The sequence below is a fragment of the Perca fluviatilis genome, chromosome 14 (genome assembly GCF_010015445.1).
Source record: "Perca fluviatilis chromosome 14, GENO_Pfluv_1.0, whole genome shotgun sequence".
Lineage (NCBI taxonomy): Eukaryota > Metazoa > Chordata > Actinopteri > Perciformes > Percidae > Perca > Perca fluviatilis.
Window position 1 is genome coordinate 29,318,849 of NC_053125.1, and position 12,710 is coordinate 29,331,558.

Consider the following 12,710-nt stretch of genomic DNA (forward strand, 5'->3'; position numbering starts at 1 on the left):
TAAAGTCAATGTTGTTATTTTTCAAGTCATGTACACAAGTATGAAACTACATCCCACATTTATTTTAACATTTTTCTAAACCTAAACAAATAGTTCTGTTTCACAATATTAACCACATGTTTCAAACTGCGACCGCTTCACACTTGGCATGGATCATGTTCACACTAATCAAACGAACTGGACTTGGGGTCAAATCTACTCTGATACGGTCCAGGTCCCTGATCCGAATGCACTATTAGTAAAAGCCCCCTTACTGCATTACATTACATTTTTATGTTTTGAATTGTCACCTGTATTTTACTTTACATGAAAAAAAGATGTTTCCACCATAAATCAGTGCATTAAATGTATCAGAATGCAGGAAATGAAGTGTTTGACGCTCAACATTTCACCCCAAGGTCAATTGCCTCATTGCCTCTGTGAATTTAGATTCTGCCTCCAAACTAATGTAGAAATACCTTTGCTTCAGATAAGAGGTGTGCCCAGCAGTATGTTGAATACTCAAAGACATCAAGGTCATCAATGATCCTGTCTCCACGTTTTGTTTCAAGCGTTGGCAAAAGCTCTCTAAAGAGCATGTACAAGCCTTCAACCACTGCGATCTACAGGAAAGATAAAAAAAACATATTGTTACATTAAGAGGACAATAACATTTCAAGCCAAATAATGAAACAAAATGAATGATGCTTCAGTTTAAAAACAATGCAGTGTTAATGTGAATCTACTTAAACCTTCAAAACACTTCAAAAAGATCAGTGCTGGAAGAAGTATTCAGATCATTTACTCAAGTAAAACGTACCACACTGTAAAAGATACAAAAAAAAATGAAAATAAAAAGTAGAATTCCTGCATTGAAATTGTCCTTAAGTAAAAGGATCTAAGTATCAAATACTCAATGCAGAAAAATCCTCACATTTTAGAAAGTGTAAAGGATCCAAAACATTGTGTGTTTAATGGTCTCATCATTTCAGCTGGACTTGTTATATTGTTGGCTAGTTTACTTTAGAATAAAATATCAGATTTTATAAACTACATGTGTTTTGTGTGCAAAAGTCTTAACTTGTAAAGTAAAAGTCAGATGACTGTAGTGGAGTAAAAAGTAAAATATTTCTCTCTGAAACGTAGCGGTGTAGAAGTAGAAAGTGGCATGAAAAGAAAAGACTCAAGTGCAATACAAGTATCTCAACATTTGTACTGAAGTATAGCAATGGAGTAAATGTACTTAATTACATTTCACTGCTGAAAAAGTGGTCCATGCAAATACCTTTATTTATAAGGCGCCTTTTTATTTTCATGAAAAAAGGTAATGAAAGTGATCTTGCATAGTTTACCTTCTGATTCCTTGATATGACCTCATTCCTCCAGATTAACTGATACAAACTTTGGGCCAGAGGGTTACATCCGGTCAGTTTTCGTATGTATGCAATCACAGGTTTGTATCCAACTCCTAGACCCCTATTTTTCTGTAGTGGAAAATATCAAAACAATTCGAACTACATTGTGAACATACAGAGGGGAAAGAGCATCTAAAAGAGTTAGACAATGTAAAGAGTTTGTAGTTCCTTTCTTGAAAAGTAAGTTGATTATGATGCCAAAGGAGGAACACACATTTTATTTTATGCAACATTTAAGTTAATTTACTTTTGCATTGTATCCAGGTTTCTGCTGTTTGTCTGAACTGCATGTGCGCAAAATAAATAAATGTGGCAGTAAATATGTACATACCTTTTTATTGAATGCATTACTAAGCTATTAAAATAAAAATTGTTTGCATGACATTATAAATTATGTTTTAATGTTAATCATACATGTGACACAGTGAATTTTTAGGATATACTGGATCTGTGGATGGCTACCTTAGTGACTATCTTAACTTTAGGCCAGCAAGCCTATCAATGTTTTTTTTTTCACAAATAGTAAATGTTAAGACATTTTAAATGGGCAAAGACAACCTAATTAAAGAAAAAACTGGCTTATCCCAAACAGTTCAGACAAACATGTGTGACTCTACTGGGAGCTTAGCAACGATTGGACACAGCGAGATAAATAAATAGGGCAGGGGATAAACAATTATGTAAAAAAAAAATAGATCTGCAATTCAAACAGATATGTCATGAAACTGTGCTTACGATAATATACAGGGAAGACAAGAAGACACTGATTCCTTTCTTGGTTTGTTGCACTGAGGGCACAACATCATCGATGAAGAATGTTTTGTGGTCTGGAATGTCATCAGGAAATGTGGACAGGGTGAAGTGCACTGTCGACCCATCTGAGATTCCACAACTTTCCAATGTGTTGCCGCTACCGTGTCCGCCTCTGAAAACATGAATAAGCACATCAGAATCAGTATCAATATTTTTGATCAAAAGCCATACTATATATGCAATACAATAATTCTGACATACTTGTAATGAAGAACATGTCCTGGGATTCCACTTTCATTGGCGAGCTTGTTCTTCAATTTAGATATTGTGTCGCTTGCCAAATTCACTGTCACCTCAAAGTCTCCCTAGATCAAATATTCAAAATAGAAAATTATAGCACCACCTGCTGGTGGAGGTGTATAATTGTTGGTGTCTTAGGTACGTACACCAGTCTATACAGTACCACCCTGAAATTCTCACTTGCAAAACTGATAAAAGGTTAAAAAGTAAATCAAAGAGATGGAACGTGCTGTCACACATAAGAAGGTTAGACGGGGACAGTGCACAACTGAACATTAACCTTGTATAAAAATGAGGAGATGCATTGTACCAGGTTTTAGCACACTTGCTATTTTTCGTCGAAAGTCCCTGGGCAGGTAGATAGAACACCAAATGATAACAGAATTCTATGCAAATGGAATACAAAACCAGGTTATTCAATTTAACAAACAATACTGTTCACATTTCCCAAACCACCTAATCACAATAATTTACAAATATCTAAAAAGTTGTCATTCCCACATCCTAAAACCATGCTTTAATGGAAGATTTTTAACATCTTTTACTTTTACAAAAGGAATTAATACAAAGTATTTAGGTCAACTTTAACACCTCCAGTCCAGACAAAAGAAGCAGTATTTACAACTGATAGCCATTTTATTATATCCAGAAGTCTTCAATGCTGCTTAGTTAAGGGGAAGAAATTCCCTACAGTAGTGTACATAAACCTACCTTGAGCATGATGTGGCATCGAACTGTATCAGTCCCGTAGGTTTCAGTAACCTCTCGCGTCAGCATTTGAGGAGCTGCTCTCAGGTTTTCCTTTGGCGTGAATATGGCATAGATTACATCCTTATTTCCAATATGTCTGTCTTTTAAAGACCCTGTAGGTATAAAACAAAACCAAAAAACACTTTCCATATTTTGTTGCACTACAGAAAACAACATTGCTGAGCCTCAGTGTACAGAGACTGATCCACTGTGTCTGTTTTTTTCTCAATTCTATATATATATATATATATATATATACACACACTTGTTTTCACTGACTGGCAGAACAGTAAATTTTATGCACAAAATGTACAAATGACAAAACACTGAAATCTTAAGATATATTATTATATGAAGGCTTAATAACTGTTTAAAAGTAATTAACTGTAGCGCATGATCACACTGAATAAAGACCTAGAATCCATCTTACATGTGTTGAAGAAGGGATCATCTGTCAAAGGCATTCCATCCACTGTGTAGAGACAGACCCTTTTGGATTGATTTACACTTTCCATGTGACAGATCCTCAACATCAGATCTTCAACTGTATTTTGTTCAGGATCCATATCTGACAATTCAAAATGGCAATGGTAAAAGTATAAAATGGCATGTGGGTGCTATGATATTTTACACAATTACTGTCATATAATTACTGTTATAAACAGATTACATTGCATTTCTGCCAGTTATCCAAAGCTATACTGAACCCCCTGCCAATTTTTTAATACAAAGTCTGTGTAATCCGATTGAGTCCATGTGTGCATAGAGCAATCTCCTGTTGTGTGCTACATGTGAGAAAGGGAAACTGCAGAAAATGTCCAGACCAGATTCTCCAGACAATGTCAAGAGTTCATATGAGACAGGCTTGATAGTATACGACAGAATTTGGCCCTAACCCTGAAGGAAAACAATACCAAGAGTCACACTAGGAGCTAAGTTATTTAAACCTTTGGTATATCTTAATTAATTTCCCTGCTTCTTAATTACTTAAGAACAGCAGCAGTTGTGTTTGTGTTTGTTCTGCTGGTTTTGTCATTCCACACCTGCCTCATGATGTTCTCAGTGAGTGCCACTCCTAGTTTTGTCTTCTTATATATTACCAACATCATCCTCCACCCTAGCTGTTCTGTGTATGTTTATATATCAGTCCCCTTTTACGAAGTTAATGAAGTTAATACCGACATGAGTATGCTCACTTTTTCTGTACAATAAGTATTTTTTTTATTTTTAATTCAATAAATTAGGTGAATTTCTTACCTCTGATATATTTTGGTTCAGGGCATTTGGGGTACGTGTACTGCAGACAGAAGGACTCCAACGACTTCTTCACAGACATTGCAGCCGCTGGAGCTCTAAGTCTGCGAATGTTGTCTTTCATGGCTGAAAAGCGATTCCTTTCCACCTGGCTTAATCCTGTTTGGAAATATTTATGATTATTACATTATATTTTAATATTGAAAACTATTTTTTACTTAGACCATTGAGTACTATATCCCTTATAGTGTTAACATTTTTTTTATATAATTAGCATTACATTACATGTCATTTAGCTGACGCTTTTATCCAGAGGCCAGTTATCCAGTTAAGTGTCTTGCTCAGGGACACATTGGTTGATGTATTGCAATGGGAATCAAACCCGGATCTCCCACACCAAAAGCATGTGGCATATCCACTGCGCCATCACCACCCTAGCCTAGAAAATAAATAAATATTCCAAACATATGAGGAACATGTGTTGGAGTTTAGAGTAATATACGTATACCGAGCTTTGGAGAAGAAAAATAAAAAAAAGAATTAATAAGTAGAGAATAAGTATTTTTGTCTAAATCTCTAATTTTGTTTTTACTTATATCTTATCAAAATTCACTCTATGTTTTAGTGGGCAAATACTGCCTTTCAAAAAGGTCAAGATCCATTGGTGGTTATGTAAATTAAACCAATGAATCATGTGGCAATCCTCAGTAGGTATGGCACAGTATTTAATTAACTTGCATTAGACGATGAACGTTTCCTGAAAAACCTGGGTTTTTTTTAGCCGTAGGTTGTATAAACCTCCCAATTCTTTCTCTCTTTCTTCCAACAGTACATGGATTTCTATTATTATATTTAGGCTTCATACAACAGTTCACATCTTTACATTAAAAAACAGAGAACAACTCATGTTATAATGTAAAAATCATTGATTGTTGTCTTTTAAATTCAACAGATTATTGCCTCTGGAAACTAGACTAAATACTTAAATGTAAATGGGAAAATGTGTTTCACTTGAAAGCAAAAAGAGAGTGTAACCAGCTTTGGTATTTTGTTTATATTTTAGGTCTTTAAATTGATAATATTACAATATGGAAAAACAAAATGCAGGAGGAAAAGAGAGATATTTTGCATATTGGCAAAAACATTCTGCTCAGCGAAGCTGCACTAAACAAAAGCACATGTCGCCTGTCTCAAGAAAAGAGAAAAACTCATGTTATCATGCGTACATCTTTGGTATCTAGACTTGTAAATGATTCAGTTATGCTTACCGATGTTGTTCAAGTCTTCATCTGTTACACCATCAATGAAATCTCTTTCATCCTTCACACCAAACTCAACAAATTTAAGGTAGTAAGAATCCAGTCTGTGCTGCTCAAGTAAGTTGAATATTGCACCCATCTATAATACACATAGAAAAACACACAAATAGCAGAATATTCCAAATAAAACACATAACTACACATAAGATATGAACTGATATATTCACTTATAATCTACAGAATATTTAAAGCAGGAAAACTTACCTTGCTGTGTTGAAGATGAAGTGCAACAGTTGTGCCATTTAGTTTCTCTTTCCAGCATATATTCTAGCTCTGTGTGGCTGCTTTGAGGAAAATGAAAGTAAATGTGGCTATGGGGATTACACAACAGATATTGTCAAGTAAACAAGGGACTTTCCATCATTAGTATCTACCCAGGAAGATTGGGGACTCTCCGCCTGAGTAGGTGATGAATTACAAAATGAATAATAGCTAAAAGTTAAAAGGTGATTTTAATGCTACAAGCAAAACATGTATGGTAATTCAAAAATGATTATATGAAGAATATAACCATTTGAGGAATGATTATTGATTGATTATTAAGTGTATGACAATGATAAAAATCATATGACAAAATTTATTAAGCAAAGAGAAAGTAATTATTAGGAAATAGGTTGAAATGTTGAAGCTATGAGGGAGAAGACATGTACACCAAGAGAGAGAGGAAGTGACTCGTGCACATGTACAGACCAAGGTTATTATAGTTTTGCATTTTTCATTAGTTTTTATTTTTATTTGACTTTTTGTTTTCAAATTCAGTTTAGTTTTAATTAGTTTTTAAAGCAGGTTTGCTAGTTTAGTTTATTTTAATTTTTTGAAAATGCTTAGTTTTAGTTTAGTTTTTATTAGTTTTAGTCTTAGTTTCTTTTGTAATATGGGTTATTTGTCAGGGGCAAGATTAAAAAAGGTCAGAAAAAAGTATTGTGTAATAATAACTCAACAAAAACATCATACAATTTTAGAAATATGAATTCACAATGTATTCAACCATAACACTGGTACAATAAATGTACATAAGATGATGAGCACAAATATGTAAACAGTCTACACAAGACGCCGCAGTAAGTGCAAAATGTGCAAGTGACGTGTTCCAAGAAAAAAACCTAAATAGCCAACAGACTAAAGAAGACATACATCAACAGGTTTTTTGAACTTTGGTTCGAGTAAAGTTGCAGTGCCATAGAAATTAAACAGACCCTTTTGGCTCACTGTACGAGCTACTAAAACCAATCCTAGCAACTAACAAGTGCAGAGATCATTGAGAGGAGAGCTGCCGTTAACATGCGTGACTGGTGCGGTACCTGACTCTGGGGCCATTCGGTCGGGCTAGTGTAAGCAGGGTAGACGTACGGATGAAGGCAGTTAGAAGCTAGGCGTGTCTCCTCGCCACCAGCTTAAATAGTCCCTTTAACCTAGTAGGGTAATACCCATAGGCAAAGAGGCTCGGACCCTTTAAACAGAGAGTTAGTCCAGTATCTCCTTTACGGGGGTAACTTGGGGGATCTAACAATATCATGAGGGAAATATGCAGAGGCCTGCTTGTATTTTCTCCTCCCTTTGTAGGGGTGTAGGCCTATTCCAGAAACTGTGTTTAGTAATTAAAAGCGTTCATTTTACAAAACACAGTGTGGCTTTTATTGTGAAGCAGCCACAGGAAATGCAGTCTATTTCTCGCTGACATTAATACCGCTGTTTGGGGACTCAAAAACTAGACATGGCTATTTTGGGTACTCAAAAAAATACCAAAACTGAATGCCAATGGCATGTACACTAGCCTATTGGGTTGTCCAAAACACTTAACTCCCTTTAATATACGCTTAACAGCGAGTAGCAAATTGTGAATTATGAATAATCATTATTAAGCTTTATTTCTGTATGACTATCATTGTAGCACCAATAAATTATGCAACATGATTGTGGGATTGTTTGTGAAAAAAAGATAGATCTGCATGTATTGCATTGTTACTCAAAATATATTTCATTTCAACAGAACCACAGTCTTCTGGAAAAGATCAACTTAGACCAGGGGTCATCAACTACATTTTTCCAAGGGCCAGAATTTTTCTAAGCAGACACTCCGGGGGCCGGACTTTCAAATAAAGAAAATAAAATGAATTTATACCTAATACGCCTATTCTAAATGTTCACTTTCTTACTGAATTAATGCTATTTTTTTAATTTTTTACATGTATTAGTGTGAGCAAACTCTGGCTCTTTAACTAGAAAAAGATCTCAGACTAGGAGGCAGTTCACTGAGGAGTGATGGTTAAAGTCTGTGATTATGGAAACATTATTGTAGCATGCAGCGTCCTGATTGGTGGAAAATGCTTGCATAAAGAAATGGCTGTTGTCAGGTAAACATGTCACTATCAAAGAGGCTGAAGCGAAAAGTTGACGTGGAAAAGCCAAAAGCCCAGGTTTAATGATGAATGGACTGATAAGCAGGCTATGTGCTCATCATGTATGCCTCATTTGCAATGAAAGATGCTGTTGCAAAATAATACAACCAGCATTATCATCATCAAGAATGAAGAACTCGAACATAACGATCGCGTCATTCACGTGCATATTAAGTAGCCAGATGTATCTGTTTTGGTCTTATATGGTTCTATCATTGAAAAGCACAACCTAAATTACCATTGCTACGCTGACGATACACAACTGTATTTACCCATCTCCCCTGGTTGCACTTCATCAATTAATAACATTTTTAGCTGTTTGGAGGACATTAAATCCTGGATGGCAGCAAATTTTCTCCAGTTAAATGACAAGAAAACTGAGAAGATTTTATTTGGATCCCCCACCTCTACAAAAAACCTGAGCAATGCCCTTGGCCCTTGGTCATCAAATTTACAGTGCGAGGTCAGAAACCTAGGTGTTCTCTTTGACAGCTCTCTTAATTTTGATAAAGAAGTCAGCTCTGTTGTTAAAGGTAGTTTTTACCAACAGTAGCAAAGCTGAAATACTTTTTATCAAAGAAGGATCTCGAGCTAATCACTCATGCCTTTCTTACTTCACGCCTAGATTATTGTAACTCACCATACACAGGCCTAACCCAACATAATTTGAACAGACTCCAATTAGTCCAGAATGCTGCTGCAATACTCCTCACTGGCACCAAAAAGTATGACCACATAACTCCCGTTTTAGCTGAGCTTCATTGGTTGCCAGTGAAATTCAGAATCAATTTGAAAGTTTTACTTTTTGTTTTTAAAGCACTCCATGGTCAAGCCCCTCCGTATATTTCCGATCTCCTGTCTACTTACTCTGCCACCAGGGCACTCAGGTCCACAACCCAACAACTACTCGTTATCCCCGGACAGCCCTAAAACCACAGGGGACCGAGCCTTCTCTGTAGTAGCCCCCAAACTCTGGAATTCCCTCCCATTCCATATCAAATCATGTAATACAATTGCTAGTTTTAAATCAAATCTGAAGACGCATTTTTACTCTCTTGCTTTTAACTCTCCTTGATTCCTAGTTATTTTTTTACAAACATTGTTCCTTTGTTGTTTTTATTCTGTTACATTATTAATTCTTTCTTTGCCTATTTATATTCATGGTACCTCGCACATACGATTATGTATTCTTAAGGCATATTGTCTCTGCCTTCCCTGTTCTACCTGTAAAGCACTTTGGGTCAACTGTTGTTCGTTTAAATGTGCTATACAAATAAAATGACTTGACTTGACTTATATTACCTCCATAGATTGATCGCTCCTAGCGGAGAGTTTGGTTTGTTCAGCCAGCTGTGAGGTTTACAAGAATTTGTCCAAATTTCCAGATTCCCGGCAAACTAAGATAAACAGTTAGACTAAAAACAGACAGTTTTTGTTTTAGCTTGTTTTGTAAAATTTGCTATTTGCAGAGTAGAGCGTGGTTGCGTAAAACAGTACGGTGGACAAGAGCGGACTGAGCAGACAGAGCAGATTGAAATATCGCTTTCTACATGTTTATGCCGGTCTAACGGGTGAGTGTATTGATAAGTATTGACTTTTTACTCATGAAGTTTTAATTGTAGCCTATTTACAGAAAAGAGACTAGCGTGAGTTTGTCTGCCCCAGCGCCGTTGGTTATCCTCTCTGTATCGTTCCCCAGTCAGGTGCCGCGGGGGTTTGTTTAATGCACACACATCTCCGGCTCAGCTGTATGTGTGGAGCTTCGGGCATCGCTGTACAGAATCCTGGCATGTGAATAGAGATGTTAATACAGGGGGCTGGGTTTTTGCTATAAATGCTTGAAATGATAAATAACAGAACGCAATTTTTTCTTTTTACATTTTGTGAAATCATGATTATTCGGGCCAGACAAAAAGCTTTGTTGGGCCGGATGTACTCCGCGGGGCCGCCAGTTGACATTGGCTGACGTAGACCAACCCTAACTAACAAAAGAACAAAATATTCCTTCTCCTCCCATAGCTTTAACATCCAATCTGTTACCTTGTGATGCTACTAAGCAGAAAAGTTGTTTTTGTGGTGGCGGTGTGATAACATAAGCTTAATATATCCAGTGTATCTGTCCTTCAGATCCTATTCAGCACTCTGTTTTGATTGAGCTTAATAATACAGTGGCATGCGTAAGTTTAGACACCCAGTAAAGTTGACTAAAAACAGGAATAAAAAATCATCCTTTGGAAATTGATCTTAATGCCTTAATTAAAAACATGAGGAAAAATCCAGTTGTCTTTAAGGACACCAATTTTTCATTGTGAATGAATAATGTATTGTAAATAAATAAATGTTCTTCCCTTTAAATTCAGGCATAGACACTATGTTAATTTCATTTAGAGGCAGGATAGATTTTTATTTCTAAAGGATTTTTTATTGGATCCAGAAATATCCTGATAATATTTTCCTTGGTCTTTTGGAATTAAAATAGTCCCACATCATCACATACCCTTCACCATACCTAGAGATTGGCATGGATTTATTTCAGTTAGCCTAATAGCTGGTTTGATTTGCATTGATATGGATTTTATTTCCAGTTAGCTATTAGGCTAACTCGAATAAAACCATGCGTAGATGTGAATGGTAAGGGTGATGAGGGGGTATTTTTATTCCAAGCACCAAGGAACTTTATCAGGATGCCAGAACCCTGGATCCATGAAATAACCTGCCTTAAACAAAAATCAGCTCTGCCTCTGTAAATTTAATCACAGTGGTGTCTATACTTATGCCCCTGTATTTTAAAGAAGAAAATTAATTTATTTACAATACATTATTCATTCACAAAGAAAATTGGTGTTCTTAAAGGTCAGATTTTTCCTCATTTTTTTCAATACATTTTTATTTCAATTTCCAAAAGATTATTTTTGTAACTCCTCTTTTAGTCAACTTTATGTATACCACTGTATATGATAATAATATTAATAATAGTAATGAAGGAAAAAGTATGATTAATTATTTTGCTGCTTACTCAAGCTACCATGGCCTCAGAAGGTACGTTAATGTACTTTAATAGACAGTTGCCATGCCTGGTATTCGTGGAAACTATTTCCAACACATTCTCAATCCCATCGCGTCAAAAAGCGATGCTTGGTCAGATGTCTCTGGTGTTTGTTAATGATCATATTTAGACGCCCTTGGTCGGGACTCTTTGCTTCACTTTTTGACGCTCTCGGGACTCACGCCTAGATCTTTGGTGTCATTTAGACCAATTGGTCGGGACTCTTGCCGTCAATGTTTGTCGCTCTGGGTCGGGAACTGACATGCGGCACAAGAACGGGACTTCGCTCTGTATGTAGGTCACCGTTATTGCCAGTTTTACATCAAGCAAACACCATGACCCTTGCTTGTCGCTCTATTAGCAACGCCCAACACCGAACGTTTTATTACCAACATTCATAGGGTTGCCAGATCAGTCAGAATAAGTTAAAAGTTAGATGGGTCACGGTCCAGGTTGCAATATTTTTTTCCTACTATGGCCACGACAAGATCCGCCCTTCAATAGCATTCACACACTACTATTACTATGTACAGGTCCTATTCCCTGACCAATCAGCTATCCTAACCATAACCACTCGAGGTCAATGCCTAACCCCAACCAATCGAGCTGCTATTGAAGGGCGGGTCTTTGCGTGGCCATAGTAGGAACTAAAATTTTGCGTCCGGGTCTATGCTCGGACCAAAGTTTGAGGGCCCCCTAATGGCCGCGTCTCCCTTAAGCAGCCGCTTATTTCGCTAATAGGGACGGCCAGCTCTGCCAAGTGTCAAGATTTTAGGAGTTGGGAGCGATAACGGGCTGGTATTTCATGCTTTGCTGAACTTTGTGTGACCCTTAAATTTCTTGAGTTTCTGTTTTCAATGTTTAAATACTGGTGATTTTTGTGTTTAGTTTACACAGCTGCTTAATAAGAAGTAATGTAAAAAAAGCCCTTATTTGGCCGTCGGTCATAGAACTTATAAGTGAGCTTTGTTAAGTATGATGTAATGAGAGGTAGGCTGGGTCTAGCGTGGTAATAAAGAACATGTTGCATGAGAAAATGAAAGCAGTAATTTCTTTAATTTGCAAGTCTAAAAATACTTGTGGAAGAACATTTAGGAATAGTTTAAGTGTGGTTGTCTGAGCTTCTTCTCCATAGCCAGTGCATTAGCTACAGAAGATGTTTGGAGAGTTTGGAGAAGCAGGCAGGAGTACAACACAGAAGCCAGCAGTGCCATGATGGCACTGCTGGCCCTGCAGAAGGACAGCAATGGAAGAATCAGGAGAAAAAGAGACTTCAGGGACCATGCCGATGACTGGCTAATATGCTGATTTAAATTCCCTAATATAGCTGTAATAGTAAGCTGCGCTCTTTGATCTACAGTACAGGCCAAAAGTTTGGACACACCTTCTCATTCAATGCGTTTTTTAATTTATTTTCATGACTATTTACATTGTAGATTCTCACTGAAGGCATCAAAACTATGAATGAACACATATGGAATTATGTACTTAACAA

General features: G+C 36.6%; 2 protein-coding genes across 3 annotated transcripts in view; both read right to left on the reverse strand.

Moving 5' to 3' along the window:
- Positions 1-12,710, reverse strand: part of LOC120572807 (sialoadhesin-like) — a gene marked incomplete in the record, with an annotated part of 288,199 nt that overhangs the window by 220,626 nt on the left and 54,863 nt on the right.
- LOC120572746 overlaps positions 1-12,710 on the reverse strand; it is a 52,669-nt gene that overhangs the window by 28,451 nt on the left and 11,508 nt on the right. The window contains exons 4-12 of one of the 2 annotated variants that reach the window (XM_039822157.1): positions 5,975-6,054; positions 5,720-5,849; positions 4,455-4,610; positions 3,628-3,765; positions 3,159-3,310; positions 2,409-2,512; positions 2,130-2,319; positions 1,332-1,463; positions 459-602 (exon numbers count right to left, since the gene is read on the reverse strand). In XM_039822157.1, the coding sequence (XP_039678091.1) occupies positions 459-602; positions 1,332-1,463; positions 2,130-2,319; positions 2,409-2,512; positions 3,159-3,310; positions 3,628-3,765; positions 4,455-4,610; positions 5,720-5,849 (1,146 nt within the window). In that variant the 5' untranslated portion in view covers positions 5,975-6,054. Of the gene's footprint in view, positions 1-458; positions 603-1,331; positions 1,464-2,129; positions 2,320-2,408; positions 2,513-3,158; positions 3,311-3,627; positions 3,766-4,454; positions 4,611-4,736; positions 4,766-5,719; positions 5,850-5,974; positions 6,055-12,710 lie in introns of those variants that run through there. The other variant, XM_039822158.1, reaches the window with a different exon arrangement.